General features: G+C 34.5%; 1 protein-coding gene across 1 annotated transcript; it reads right to left on the reverse strand.

Moving 5' to 3' along the window:
- Positions 1–9,078: 9,078 nt before the first annotated feature.
- On the reverse strand, positions 9,079–9,690 carry LOC116125342. Its single transcript, XM_031411076.1, has one exon. It carries the CDS (start codon positions 9,688–9,690, stop codon positions 9,079–9,081), a length of 612 nt encoding a protein of 203 aa, XP_031266936.1.
- Between the last annotated feature and the right edge of the window lie 6,204 nt (positions 9,691–15,894).

The following is a 15,894-nucleotide window of genomic DNA, read 5'->3' on the forward strand; positions in this document are numbered from 1 at the left end:
ACATCACTTATTACATCATTTTCATTACACCATCACTATTTTACTAATAATTATTTTATTATAATATTAAAAATTTAAAATAATTAAAAATTTATGTGGATGTGGGATATGCCACATTATGGTGTAATGAAAATGGTGTAATGAGTGGTGTAAATATAGCATTACTCATTTAGAGTGAACGTGGGTGGGGTTTTTATTTTGTTTTATATTAGTATAGTGTACGGACCAATTTATTCACATCTCAAATAATTTTCAGATAACTTAGAATACATTTGATTTATTATTTTGGATAAGATTTTAGAGATAATATTTGGTTGTTGGATAGGAGAGTATTACGAGGTAAATTTTAAAAATTTATGAAAAAGCCTTTAAGTTTACTAATTTAATTAAAGACCCTAATATATAAAATAACAAAAACACCCTCACCACCTGCAGTGCCAGATTCCGGCCACCACTAGCGGAATCTAGCCAGAAAATTTCGTTACGACACAGACCGGTCGGATCTGTGTCGTAACGCGTCGTTATGACCTTTTCCGACCAGATCCACCACGGATCTGGCCGGAAAAAGCCAAATCTACGAACGGATCTGGCCTTTTCCGGCCAAATCCGTGGTGGATCTGGTCGGAAAAGGTCAGATCTACGAACTGCTGTGGCTGCGACGGCCGAAAAAGGCTAAAACGACGGCCAAAGATATGGCCGTCATTGTCTGTCAACGACGGCCAAGATTTGGCGGTCGTTGACAGTCAACGACGTCCATTTCTTTGACGATCGTTGACGGCAGATCTAGCCATTACCGGCTATTTCCGGTGGTTGTGTGACTATTGTGATAGATTCCGGCTACCATCGGCGGTGGTTGTCAAAATCTGGCAGGTATTGGTAGATGGGGGTATTTTTGTTAGTTTTTAAACTTTTTTTTTCTAAGGGGTATTTAATGAAATTAATGAACTTATAGGGTCTCAACGTAATTAAAAAAATAGATTAATATTTTGAGAATAACGTGCCAAACAATATTTAAAAAATAGGATTGAGAATATGGATAAAAACAATAAACCAAACGATAAGTCAGATAGACCTTAAAATTATTTAGAGGTGATTTTGGCGGTTAACAACATGTCGAATGTCGAGAGTTAAGGCTTTATAAATTCTTATGGGTGAGCCAAGGCCCAGATAAGTTCCATCGCTAACACCAATTCACCAAAATTCGATCTTAGGTACCCAAAAACTCTCTCTTAACTTCTATTACTAACACACGCCAACAATCCACTGGCCGCCCTTTCTCATATAAGATTTTCATTTGGTACACTTTTTTTAACAACATTTGTAAAATCCTATTCTAAATATATTTTATGATATGATTATAGAAAATATTTAAATTATTTTTTAGCTTTCTATATTTGTTAATTTAACTAAACATTCCCAACAATAAAAGTTTATAAATTAAGGAAAATATCCCCACCTATCCAATCGACTTTCGGTAGACGGACACCACTACCGGACGGTGGCTGTTAGTTGCTGGAATGGCACACGATAGGATGGATTTGACCGATTGTGTGTCAATCTTGCCTTTTTCAGCTAGAAACTAGCCGTCGTTAACGACCAAAATCTGGTCATTGTCAATGACCAAATCTCTGGCGCATGACCGGTCAAATCCAGCTGGTCGTGTGTTATTCCGGTGACGACGATGGCGGTGGCTACTGGCGGGTGATAGTGGCTTGGGTAGGTGAATGTGTTTTTGTTAATTTATAAATTTTTATTATGAAAGATAATTGTTAAATGTTTTGAGTTGAATAAAATAGAATTGAATTTTAAAAAATATTAAAACGATATATATATATATATTTTAAAGAATAATATAAGGTGAGAAAAGTATAACAAACGCAGACAGCTTTTTATGAAAGGGCAAATGACTTCCGAGCTCAAGTGGGGCAGCAAGCTGACACCTCAATTTTCTACTCCACCATGTATAATGACCAAAAAGTAATTTTTTTCCTAACTTCTTTTATAATTACAGTATAAAAGCTATTTTGATAAATATTTTAAAAAGTATTAAATAATTTTATATACAGCCACTTGGGTCTCAGGTTCGATGACACCTCGGTATTGCTAGGATTGGCATTGGGCAATCTACACGACCCTAGTAGTTCTGTCGGCATCTGACACAATATTTGACTGTAAGGCCAAAACTATATTCGTTAACTGTCTCTATTTAAATGTAATTATGGTATCTGACATAACCATCAGAGTCGTGTAGATCAATCGATGTTGATCCCGATGATATTAACGGTGTTGTTGAATGCACGACCTAGGTGGCAATTGTGTGGCTACCCCAATACTTGTTCATCTTTTTTATTTTTTAAAGAAAAATTATGAAGATAATTGGTTTTTTAACTAGTTTATTTTTTTTTGGGTAAGATTATTATGTACTTTAATATATTATGAAGGGGTATATTTGTTGTTGTACACATTTAAAAACACTTTACAATTAATTTGAATTTAAAAGCTACATAGGAAAAGAAAACTTTTATAATCAACTTTAAAATTTATCAGTTTTAAAAAGTAGTTTACCAAACACTTTTATTGTTTTAGTTTAAGAATTAACTGATGAATTATAAAGCTACGACAATTACAATGGCGTTGGTTTTGGAAAAATGAATGTTAGGGATATGAAAAGTCAATTTTGCCCTTTAGCTGTTTAATCTTCACTAACTGCTGTTTGCTTTAGGGGGGTTGTATAGCAGTATATGAAACGGTAGGATCTACATCGTAAATCGAAACTCCAGGGGGAGTTAAATAATTAATGCTTGGATATATATAAGTTTAAACTTTCGGAGTGGATTTTGTAGCGGCAAGGTAATTGAACTAAAAGGTTATAGTTGCCACAAATGTAATGAATATCTTACAAGTCATAAAAGCGCTTTCAGGAGTGCTTATAGGTACAGGTCATATTTTTTCCGAAACATTTTTTTTTTCTGAAAAAAGAAAAAGAGAAAAAAAGCCTTCATTGAAGTTGTGAAAATTCCCTTCAAATCTTGGAGACTTTCCTTAATTTAGTCGAATTGAACAGTGGATGGTTTTGATACGATTGGATATTAAAATATAAGCTATTGCCAAGAAGTTATCCGAAGAGCTCTCGATTGTCTGCATGAAAACAATTTGCTGTCTTTCAGGGGATTCCAAACTGACCAAATTGGCGAAACAATCAAAATTTTTTATCTAAGAATAGTGGATATATTTTTTATTTATATATGATTTACTGTACGTAAATAAGACATTTGAATTCAAAACCTTGCAACTTTGAGTTTGGAGATTACAAGAACAAAGTAACCAAATTTTGTTAAAGAATAGTTGAAATAATTTTGGACTTTCTAACTATTAATAAGCTGTTTTCAAAGTTTTGGATGTTTCGCACCTACTTCAAATTTTCCCGAGAAAATAGAGGAAAGCTATCTGGGTATTTCGCTCCTCTCCCTTTGTCTCTTTTTATTCACTCACTCAGTTCACTCTCAGAATAGTAGCCCAGCGTCTTAGTGATACAAGCCCTCAAAGCCAGCCTAGGAAATCCGAGAAGTTTAAATTGGGCCAACTCGGACCCATGTCAATGGCGTTGCTTGGATAATCGTGTATTTGATATCAAAATCGGCAACCTAACTCTGAATGGAAGCCTCCCTCTGGGCCTCCAGAACTGATAGGTCCCAATCGAAGCTATGATGACTATAAAATAGTTTAAATACAAAAGGAAATTAACAACTATTCCTAATTCTTAGATCACATCTCTAAGAAATAGGACACTAACAGGTAATGACAACAAAGCAGCCGAAAATTATTCAAAATTAAATAATAACTACTTGACCTATTCTTAAGCAAGCAAACTTGTGGACATGATCAACAACTTAGACCAAGTCTTTGGCAACAAGAATCTTCCATGCATGACAACTCTTAGTCAAAATACTTTGGGTTCTTCATGGGCACTCTTTGGGATCTTCTTGGCTTATCAATACCCCCTCCTTTGGCTGGAACCTTGTCCTCAAGGTTCATATTTAAGAACTTGTCTTTCATTTCTTGTTTGTTTTCCCACGTAGCATCATCTATTAGAAGGCTTTTCCATTTGATCAAGCTTTCTTCGACAAATTTGGACCCTTTCTTGACCCAACGAGTGTCTAATATTGCCTTCGATTCCATAATCAAATCACCATCTTCAGCCGTTGGAGGTTACTCAATACTAGCAGCAATTGTGTCACCCAATTTTTTCTTCAGAAGGGACACGTGAAAGACCGGGTGAATGTGAGAACCTTGTGGTAGCTTGAGCTGGTAGGCCACCTTTCCAATTTTTTCTTCAATCTGATATGGCCCATAAAACCTGCTTGCAAGCTTTTGATAGGCTCTTTTAAACACAGATTGCTGGCGGTAGGGATGAAGCTTCTGAAACACAAAGTCCCCCACTTGATATTCATTGTCTCGGCGTTTGGAATCTGCTCGTTGCTTCATTCGATTGTTCACGGCATGTAAATTTTCCTTGAGCTGCCGTAACAAGGCATCTCGAGAAGCTAAGCTTTGGTCGACTTCATTTACTGGACAATAACCTTCATGGTTATGTGAAATTATTAGTGGGGGTCTTCCTTATAGAGCTTGGAACGAAGTCATTCCTGTAGATGCATGATAGGTAGTATTGTACCAAAACTCAGCCCATGGAAGGAAAGAATGCCACTTACGGGGTTGTTGGTAAGCAAAGCACCAAAGATATTGTTCAATACAATGGTTGACCACTTCCGTTTGTCCATCTATTTGCGGATGGTAGGCGGAGCTCATCTTCAATTGTGTGCTCAACATTTTGAAGAACTCCTGCCAAAAACGACTAATGAACACCAGGTCTTGATCACTTATGATGGACTGAGGCATGCCATGAAGCTTCACCACTCCTTCAATGAATTTTTCAACCACCACTTTTGCTGTATACGGATGGGAGAGAGCCAAAAAATGTGCTGATTTGCTCAACTTGTCAGCCAAAAAGTTGAATTTTTACCATTTGAAGGTGGAGGGCCTTCAATGAAGTCCATAGTGACATCATCCCAAACTTGACAAGGAATTGGAAATGGCTGTAGAAGTCCGGCGGGTGACAAAGTCTAATTTTTAGTTCGTTGGCACACTTCACAAGAGGCAACATAATTCTTCACTGCTTGGTGCATGGATGGCCAATAGAATTGTTGTGCTAGCCTTTTGTAGGTTCTTAATACATCCAAATGCCCACCCATTGGAGAATCATGGAATTCTCGCAAGAGTTGTTGGAATGAGGAGGTATCACCACTCGATTTTTGTAACAAACCAACCCGTTGTGCCAGCTGTAAGGAACGCCTGGGTTTTCGGTTGCTTGTTTGCTGATTTTTTTTTTTTTTTTTTTTTTATTGTAAGGATTGTCACTAGCTGAAACAAAGGAAAACGAAACAGAGATGAAACAAAGGAAAGAAAGGAAACACGAAACAGCAGAGAGAAATTTCCTCTGATATCTAGTTTATTGAATGATGCCAATGATACATATATATACAAAAAATATCCTAACATACTTATCCCATACAATGACAATACTATCCTTTATGTACAACTCATTATAGAGACGAATTCAATTAACCATTCCAACCTTTTCTTTGTTGACGTGGTGTTGTGCCTTTTCTTTGTTGACGTGGTGCTGTGATGATTCATCCCCTAATACCCCCCTGCAAGATGGAGTGTAAAAATTTACGACTCCCATCTTGGATAAATAAAAGCTGAGAACCGAAAAGGATAAAGCCTTTGTCATGATGTCAACAAGTTGATTGAAGCTTGAGACATAACGAGTACATATGTTTTCGGCCTGAATCTGGTCTCGAATTATATGACAGTCGAGCTCAATATGTTTAGTCCGTTCATGGAAGACAAGATTTGCCGCAATATGGATAGTGGCTTGGTTGTCACAGTGTAGCAAAACGGGCTAAGGATGGTGGACATGAAGTGCAGATAGAATGTATCTCAGCCAGGTTAATTCAGTGCAGGTGACAACTATTGAACGGTATTCGGCCTCTGCCGAGGACTTAGATACCACTGATTGTTTCTTGGATTTCCAAGAGATCAAGGAAGATCCAAGGAAAATGTAGTAGCCACTAACAGAACTTCTGTTATCAGGGCAAGAGGCCCAATCGGAATCGTAGTAAGCCTCAAGATGTAAAGAGGAAGAACTAGAGAACATAAGTCCCTGATTTGGTGCACCCTTAAGGTATCGAAGAACTTTGTCGGCTGCATGTAAATGAGCATTAGTAGGATTTTCCATGAATTGGCTCAAATTCTAGACACTATAGCAAATATCAGGCCGAGAGACTGTAAGGTATAAGAGCCTACCAATAAGACGTCGATAAACACTTGGATCAGATAATGGAGTGCCAGTTGCCTAAGTAAGATTGAGGTTTTGCTGCATTGGAACCTTAGCAGGGGTGCTACCTAAGGTGTCAGAATCTGCAAGAATATCTAGTGTGTACTTCCTCTGGCAGAGATGAATGCCGCTTGATGATCTCGCAACCTCAATGACAGGAAAGTAGCGTAATGGTCCAAGATCCTTGATCTGAAAATGCTTGTGAAAAAGAGACTTCAACTTGGGCACAGCAGCAATGTCACTGTTTGGAACCAATATATCGTCGACATAAACAAGGATAACAACAAATGTGCTATTAAGGTCACGGGTGAAAAGGCTATAGTCAGCCTTGGATTGAGAGAAACCTGCAGCAAAAAGAACATTAGAAAGTTTGGAATACCATTGCCTTGAAACTTGTTTGAGACCATACAAGCTTTTGAGCAATTTACAGACTTGAGTGGGTGACCTTTTTGTGTGGCCGGGTGGTTTATGCATAGAAATATCTTCATTCAAGTTCCCATGCAAGAACACATTATTTACATCAAATTGATGTAAATGCCAACCTTTAATTGATGCAATAGCTAAGAGACACCGCACGGTAACTAACTTAGCCATAGGAGAAAAAGTTTCGTGATAGTCGACGCCCTCAAGTTGGGTGAAACCTCGAGCCACCAGTTTAGCTTTGAGTCGTTGAACACTCCCATCAGAGTTATACTTAATTTTATAAACATATTTGTAATCAATGAGAACTTTTACAGGAGGCAAATCTGTAAGTTGCCAAGTCTAATTCGCCTCCAAGGTTGCTAATTCAGTGTCCATGGCCTGACATCAGGCGGGGTCTTTAAGAGCTTGCTTATATGTTTTTGGTTCAATGTGGGTGGAAATAGTGGTTGAAAAAGCTTTATAAGTAGGAGAAAAATGCTGGTAAGAAATAGTGTTGTGTAGAGGTGAAGCTGTACCTGATGGTGAACATAGCAGCTTGTCCAACTTCGGGATAGAGGGAGTTAGAGTAGTCTGATGGCAATGGTAATCCAGTAGGTACTCAGGAGCACGCTTGGTTCTAGTTGTCCTGCGAAGAGGAATAGGTGAAACTGAAGAAGGAGGGGGATGTAAAATAGCAGGAGGTAATGGTGATGGAGAAATGGAAGTCTATGGTGAGGAGGAAGTAGAAGGGGGAGAACTGGGAGCAAAAATTGTGGGAGGTGGAGACTGGTTATCTGGAAGGGTAAGTGCAGGCGAGGGAGTAATGGAGTGGGGTGAAGGACTAGATTGTGGTGGAGTAGGAATAGAGATAGAATGGGGCAGTGAAGAATTGAAAGGATGTGTGATAGAGCTGGAAGGTGGAACAGAAGGTGAAATGATAGAATGGAAGGGAAAAATTGATTCATGAAAATGAACATCTTGGGATAAAAAAATTTGATCAGTTTGTAGAGGCATAGTTAAGGCAACTAAACACTCTCAAGTGTTTGTATTGGGGAGGAGTGTGGAAGAGGTATTCATAGGGTGTTTTGTTATGAAGAAGAGGGGTAAAGGTACGGTTAATAAGGTAGATTGCTGTGAGAACATACTCAACCCAATATTGGGGTGGAAAGTGGGATTGAAACATTAAGGCTTGGGCAATATTCATTATATGTTGATGCTTTCTCTCAACTCTTCCATTTTGTTGGGGTGTTTCTACACAACTCCTTTGGTGGATAATGCCTTTAGCTTGAAAAAAATCTTTCATGTGGAATTCGGTTCCATTGTCACTTCTAATGGTTTTGATTTTGGTTTGGAATTGAGTTTCAATTAAACTGCAAAAGGCCATAAGGCAAGATCTGGTATCAGATTTATTTTTAAGCATATAAACCCATGTTGTCCAAGAGTGGTCATCGACAAATGTAAGAAAGAAACGTGATCCATCTACTACAACAACGGAGTTGGGACCCCATATATCATAGTGGACAAGATCAAAATCATTTAAAGCAAAATGTGTAGAAGTGGAGAAAGAAACACGCCGCTGCTTAGCCAAAGGACAAATTGAACATGGTATTTGATTATGAGATGTTTGATTGTGTGTTACAATGGGATCAGTGATCAAAGCTAATCTGGAAAGAGAAATGTGGCCTAAACAATAATGCCATAAATCACACAATGAAGTAGTGTGAGTAGCGGAAGCAGAAGGAAATGAGTTGAGTGATGAAAGCGAGGTAGTGCATTAACTAGAGCAGATGGTGACACCCGAGACCTGAGGACGTGATACAAAACGCCTCTAACTTCACCCATTCCAATCATTGTCCATGATGCTAAGTCCCATGGAGTTTGTGGCCAGGTGGGTAACCATGTAATTTATAACATCTCTCAGCAATGTGGCCAGGCATATTACAATGAGTGCATTATGGTGGATGGGCATTTCCAACCTTAAAACAGTTTTCAAGAGAATGGCTAGGAATCTTGCAGTCAGAGCAGTATGGGCGATTAGTTTTCTGGGGAGTAGACTTGGAGGAATATTTGCTAGAGTTAAAAGTTGGTCTGGCCATCATTTCCATAAGGTTAGGGGAATTGGTAGAAGGAGTCATCAAATGTTGTCGTTCTTGTTGTTGGATCATGGAAAACACACGGTTAAGAGGTGGGAGAGGGTCAAGTAGCATTATTTGATCTCTGGTGTTTGAGAATGAATCAGACAACCCCATAAGGAATTGAATGACACAGTCTCCGTCATATCAGTTATGGAGGATTTTTAATTTTCCACATTCACAATCGGGAAAAGGGTCATAGATAGCAAGTTCATCCCACAAGGTTTTGAGATGGCCGAAATAGGTATTGACATTATCTTGGTTTTGAGATAAACTGGCTAAGTCATGTTTGAGTTGAAAACTTCGAGGGCCATTTTGATGGGTAAAACAATCCCTAAGTTCTAGCCATAACACTCTTGAATCATCAACTAAAGCAAGACTAGATTTGACAGATGGACTCACAGAATTCTGAAGCCACGAAACAACCAAGTCATTGCACCTTTCCCAAGCTTCAAAAAGAGGGTCTGAGAGATCAGTGGGTTTAGGCAATGTACCATTGATAAATGCCAATTTGTTCTTCGCGCGAAAAGCTCGAGAAATCGCACGAGACCAACTGACATAATTATCAGCAGTCAAGAGTTCAGAAACAAGAGTAGCAGCTGGGTTATCGCCGGTCTCAATTCGGAATGGGTTGAAAGGGTTAGAAAAATTGAGGTACTTGTTTTTGGAGATTGTATCATTGGAAGATTTGGAATCATCTTCTTCGGAGTTTGTATCATTGGAAGATTTGGAATCATTTTCTTTATGAGCGTTGGCCATTGATCGACTGCTCTGATACCATGAAACAAAGGAAAGCGAAACAGAGATGAAATAAAGGAAAGAAAGGAAACGCGAAACAGCTGAGAGAAATTTCCTCTGATATCTGGTTTATTGAATGATGCCAATGATACAGATATATACAAAAAATATCCTAACAAACTTATCCCATACAATGACAATACTATCCTTTATGTACAACTCATTAAAGACTTTATGTACAGCTCATTACAGAGACGACAAATAACAAATAAAATAGAGAAACAGAATTCAGTTAACCATGCCAGCCTTTTCTTCGTTGACGTGGTGTTATGCCTTTTCTTCGTTGACGTGGCGCTGTGATGATCCATCCTCTAATACCAGCTTCGGCTTTGATTGTATCCCATAATTGAGTTTGAGACACAAACAAGGCATCAAGACTAGGACTATCCAGCACCCTTGATAGTACATCAGCTGCATTGTTCTCTCAGCCTATCTTATATTTGATCTCATAATCATAGCCAAGTAGTTTAGTCACCCACTTTTGTTGCTTAGGTGTTGCTATGCGTTGCTCTAACAAGTACTTGAAGCTGCGTTGATCAGTTTGTATGTAAAATTTTCGGCCCAACAAATATGGTCTCCATGTCTGAATTGCGTGAATGATTGCTAACATTTCTTTTGCATAAACAGACCATGAGCGTTTGGTGGTGCCCAAGGCCTAACTTATGAATGCAATAGGCCTTCCTTGTTGAGTCAAAACTGCCCCTATGCCATCCCCTGCAGCATCGATTCAATGATAAATGTTTCATTGAAATTTGGTATTGCAAGTATTGGTGTAGTAGTCATGGCCTTTTTGAGTTCCTGGAAAGCATTTTCTGCTTCATTTGGCCATCCAAAATGTCCCTTTTTTAGGAGGTTGGTGAGAGGACATGCTATGATGCCATAGTTGTGGACAAATTTCCGGTAATAACCTGTAAGTCTTAAAAATCCACACAACTCAGAGACATTAGTAAGCCTAGGCCAATTCAGCATAGTTTTAATTTTTCATTGATCCACCTTAACTCTTTGAGGAGTTACAATATGCCCTAAATATTCTAATTCTTGTAGACTGAAGGCACATTTGCTGAATTTGACAAAAAATTGATGTTGCCTTAATATTTCAAAAGCTTTTTGAACATGTTCAAGATGCATGGTCCGATTGGGGCCATAAATTAAAATGTTATCAAAGAAAACTAGTATAAATTTGCAGAGGTAAGGGTGAAATATTGAATTCATAATTGCTTGAAAGGTAGATGGAGCATTACAAAGACCAAAGGGCATAACTAAATATTCATAATGACCATTATGAGTACGAACGACAGTTTTATGAATGTTTGTGGGATGCACTCGTACCTGGTGGTATCCCGCCCATAAGTCAAGTTTAGTGAAATAAGTAGCTCCATGGAGCTCATCAAGCAATGGGTGAGCACGGGTAGCCGGTAGAACCGGAATCTGGGGATAGAACCGAAACCGGAACCGGAACCTACCCGAAACTGGAACTGGAACTGGAACCTACCCGAAACCGGTACTGTGCGAGTAGGTTCCGGTTCCAATTTTTTAGAACAGATATTGTGCGGTTTCGTTTCGGTTTCGGTTCCGGTTCTTGTGTGTAGAGGAACCAGAACCGGAACCGGAATCGAAACCTGTAAAAAAGGTACCCTGTTTGGAACCTGTAGAGGGTACCCGGTTTGGAACCGATTTTTGGAATCTGTTTGGAACCTGTTTTGGAACCTGTTTGGAACCTGTTTTGAAACTTGTTTTGAAACCTGTTTTGGAACCTGGACTACAATGAAATATTTGTGAAATGTGAATAATGAAGGGTTTCTATTATTTTACATATAAAAAATTTTAAAATAGAAAAAGTTAAATTTTTAGAATAACCTAATTAAATAAATATATGAATATAATTATACTTATTACATATAAATTACACCATATTAAAAGCTTTAATATATTATAATCTATTAATATTAAAGTTTTGATTAATTAAGTGAATAATTAGAATTATGATCCAATTAAAAGTGTTTTACATTTTTAATGTTATTAAAAGAATTATTTTTAAACAAAATAGTATATTTGATTGAGTAATAATATATTTAGTTATTTACTTCAATTATCAAGTTCTAAGTATATCTATAATAAATTAGTAATTAATTAATTATATATGATAAATTGATAAACATTAATAAATTTAATTACTAGTTAAATATCATACTTAATCAATTATAACATTACATTATAGTTAAATGATTACTTAATTAATTATAATTTTATAATATTACTCAATTGATTTATAGTATAATTAATTATAGCATTACATTAAGTGATTTACTACTTAATTATGACTTATAAGTTATAACATTAGTATATTACTTAATTAAATAATTAGAAATTTTTAATTATAGCATTACATTATAGATTTATAGTATAATTACTTAGTCAATTATAACATTTTATTATAAACATTAGCATAAACTAATTAAATGATTAAAAATTTAATTATTATAATATTACATTAAAAATTATAGTATGATTACTTAATAGTTAATTCACTATAACATTACATTATAGTATGATATATAATTAATTATAACATTACATTTAAATGATTACTCAATTGATTATGACATTATATTATAAATATTAGTATTACTAATTTACCATAACATTGCATAATACTTAATTAATATTAGAATTTAATTATTACAACATTACATTATAAATTTAAGTACATGATGTAATTAATTGTAACATTACATTTAATTAAATGATTACTTAATTAATTATAATATTCTATTATACAAATTAATTATAAATTATTAAGACTTATAGTATGATTATTTATTCATTGTAACATTTCACTATTTCATTATAGTATGATTAATTGATTACATAATTAGATGATTATTTAATTGATTACGACATTATATTAAACATTACATTATAACAAAGGATTACTTAATTAAGATTAAAAATTTAATTAATTAAATATTACATTATAGTTAAATAATTACTTAATTAATTATAACATTATTATATTACATTATATTATGATCACTTAATAATTATAGTATTACATAATTAAATGATTACTTAATTAGTTATAAATTTATAACATCATATTATAAACATTAGTAATTTACTACATTATTATTTATTACATTACTTAATTAATAATTAAATTTTATTAATTATAATATAACATTAAAGATCTATAATCTAATTACTTAGTTCACTATAACTTACATTATAGTACGATCACATAATTAATTATAACATTACATAATTAATGATTACTTACGATTATGAGTTATGATATTATGTTTTAACATTTAATTACTAATTTACTACATAACATGGCACAATACTTAATTAATTATTAGAAATAATTAATTATAACATTACCCAATAAATATTCATTATAACATTAATTAAACATTACATTATAGTTAAATAATTACTTAATTAAATTATAACATTTATATTATATTATATTTAATCACTTACTTAATTATATTATTACATAGTTAAATGATTACATAATTAGTTATGAATTTATAACATTACATTATAAATATTAGTAATTTACTATATTATTTCATTACTTAATTAAACGATTAAAAATTTAATTAATTATAACATTACCTTATATATTTATAATATGATTACTTAACCAATTATAACATTCCATTATAAACATTAATATATTAATTAAATGATTTGAAATTAATTAATTATAATATTAAATTATAGATTTATAGTATGATTACTTAATTCATTATAATATTACATATACTATTATTGTATGATCATATATTAATATAACATTACATAATAATGATTACTTATGATTATGACATTTATTAAACATACTAATTTACTAATTTACACAATACTTAATTAAATGATTAGAATTTTATTAATTATAACATTCCATTATAATTTATGGTATGATTACTAATTAATTATAATTCTATTATAAACAATATTACAATACTTAATAAATGATTAACAATTTAATTAATTATAATATTACATAATATAATAGTATATTACTAATTAATTATACATTACATTTACTTGTAGTATGATCACTTAATTAATTATAACATTACTAATTTATAATATTAAATTTACTAAATTATATTTAGTATATTATAAATACCCAATTGGCCAATTATAACATTAATTGTGATGAATAATTGTTTGTGTTTTGGTTTTGATTGACGAATTGTATGTGAATTGTGATAAATTGATTGAATTCAAGTGTTGCTTAGAGATTACAGGTTATGAGTTACATTGGACACAAATGAATGAATAATCAAAATTTGTTAGGGGTGTATTTGTAAACTTTTAAGGTATTTTTGTCATTTTTTAAACTAATAGGGGGTAATTGATTTTTTATAGGGTACCCCGGAAAGGAATCGGAACCTGCATTTTAGGTTCCGGTTCCTTGAATTGAAGAACCTGCACTGTGCGATTTCGGTTCCGGTTCCTTTTTTTGGGAACCTGCACTGTGCGTTTCCGGTTCTGGTTCCCCCGAAAAATGGAGGGTACCCGAAACCGCTCACCCCTGACAAGCATGTCATCAACTATAGGAATTGGAAATCTATCTTTGATGGTTACCGCATTAAGTTCTCTATAGTAAGTGCAAAAACGCTAGGAACCATCTTTCTTTTTTACCAACAAAACAAACGATGAAAAATGACTAGTACTAGATCTTATAAGCCCCAATTTTAACATGTCATGAACTTGTTTTTCAATTTCAACTTTTTGAAAATATGCATACCTATATGGTCTCACATTAATGGGCTCGGTTCCTTCTTTTAAATTGATGTGATGATCTACTTCTCTTGTAGGAGGGAGGTGCGTCAGCTTTTGGAACAAGGCTTCAAATTTCTCCAATAATTGTTTCATTTCAGGATTGATATCCTGTGATGTAGGATCGGCTGTGGATTGAAGACAAATAGCAAACATGGAGCTTCCTTGCAGTATATCTTTGGAAATAGCTTTCATTGAAGCGGGTTGAATTGATTATGTATCAATCCCTTGCAATTTTTGAGTTTGGTTGCTCAACTAGAATTCCATTGTTAATTGCTTCCAATTACATGCCATCACTACAACAAAAATGGCCTACGGTAACACTGGATAGTAGCACTTTTCCTTAAAGTGTTACCGTAGACTATTTATAGTAACACTTGATGTTAAAATGTTACGATAACAATTTTTATATGTAACACTTTAACTTTTTGTAACACATTTTTTATCAATGGTAACTTTTCTTCTTAAATATTATGGAAAATATATATACAATAGTATTTTTAAAGTGTTACAATAAACCTAATAATATAGTAACTTTTTTATAATGTTACCATATAATAAAAATACAGTAACATTTTATAAGTGTTACCAGAAACCCAATTATTTAGCGGAAAACAAAATATTATTCCCACCAATATGAAGTGAGGTTGACTTTGTCTCATTTTTATTGTTTAGGGGTCAAATTTACTATTTGGGGTTTACTTTGTTACATCTCATTCATGTAGGGACCAAACAAATGGTTTCACAAATAGTATACAAGGAAGATGGAAGGTTAAATGCAAAGCCAAAAACGTCCACCCATCTTCATCCATTTTCCGGAGACCATCCAACTTCCACCTTTGATGACCATTTTCCTTCTCCAATGGCTGGCCGTCATCACGTAACACCTTCCTGGATTCCAATGACCATTAAGCTTCCTCTATCTGTGACCATTCATCTTCTTGATGACTTTAATTTCTTAGTTTTTTGGCAACTTCTAGACATCCTAGGGGCTGGTCCATACTCCCTAAGGTTAGATCCACCTTCCATAAGCTTGGTTGACTCGAAATCTCGCTTGAAAAAGCCATTTCACTGTCTTCACTCTTCACCTTAATCTTTGGTGTGATTTCGTCACTTTTTGGTGTTGTTTTGTCTCCCAAGTATTGGAGTTGTCCACCACTTCAACAATAAGAGGTCACACATATGCATTCGGAGTCTCGTTGCTCGGTCAATGGGTAGGGGTGTAGGGGGTAGTGCGTCCCGACCCGTAGGCAATTTGCGTGTATTGAAATCATATTGATTTCATTAAATTAAAATATTGTAACACTTAAAAGTGTTACTAAATCAAAATATAATAACAAATTTTATTTTCCTAAACTTTAACTGTTA

This window comes from Pistacia vera, unplaced genomic scaffold (genome assembly GCF_008641045.1).
Source record: "Pistacia vera cultivar Batoury unplaced genomic scaffold, PisVer_v2 Contig163, whole genome shotgun sequence".
NCBI classification, from domain to species: domain Eukaryota; kingdom Viridiplantae; phylum Streptophyta; class Magnoliopsida; order Sapindales; family Anacardiaceae; genus Pistacia; species Pistacia vera.

Excerpts from the sequence above, each read along its gene's own strand:
- LOC116125342 (XM_031411076.1), bottom strand. The coding sequence starts at position 9,690 with ATGGCCAACGCTCATAAAGAAAATGATTCCAAATCTTCCAATGATACA.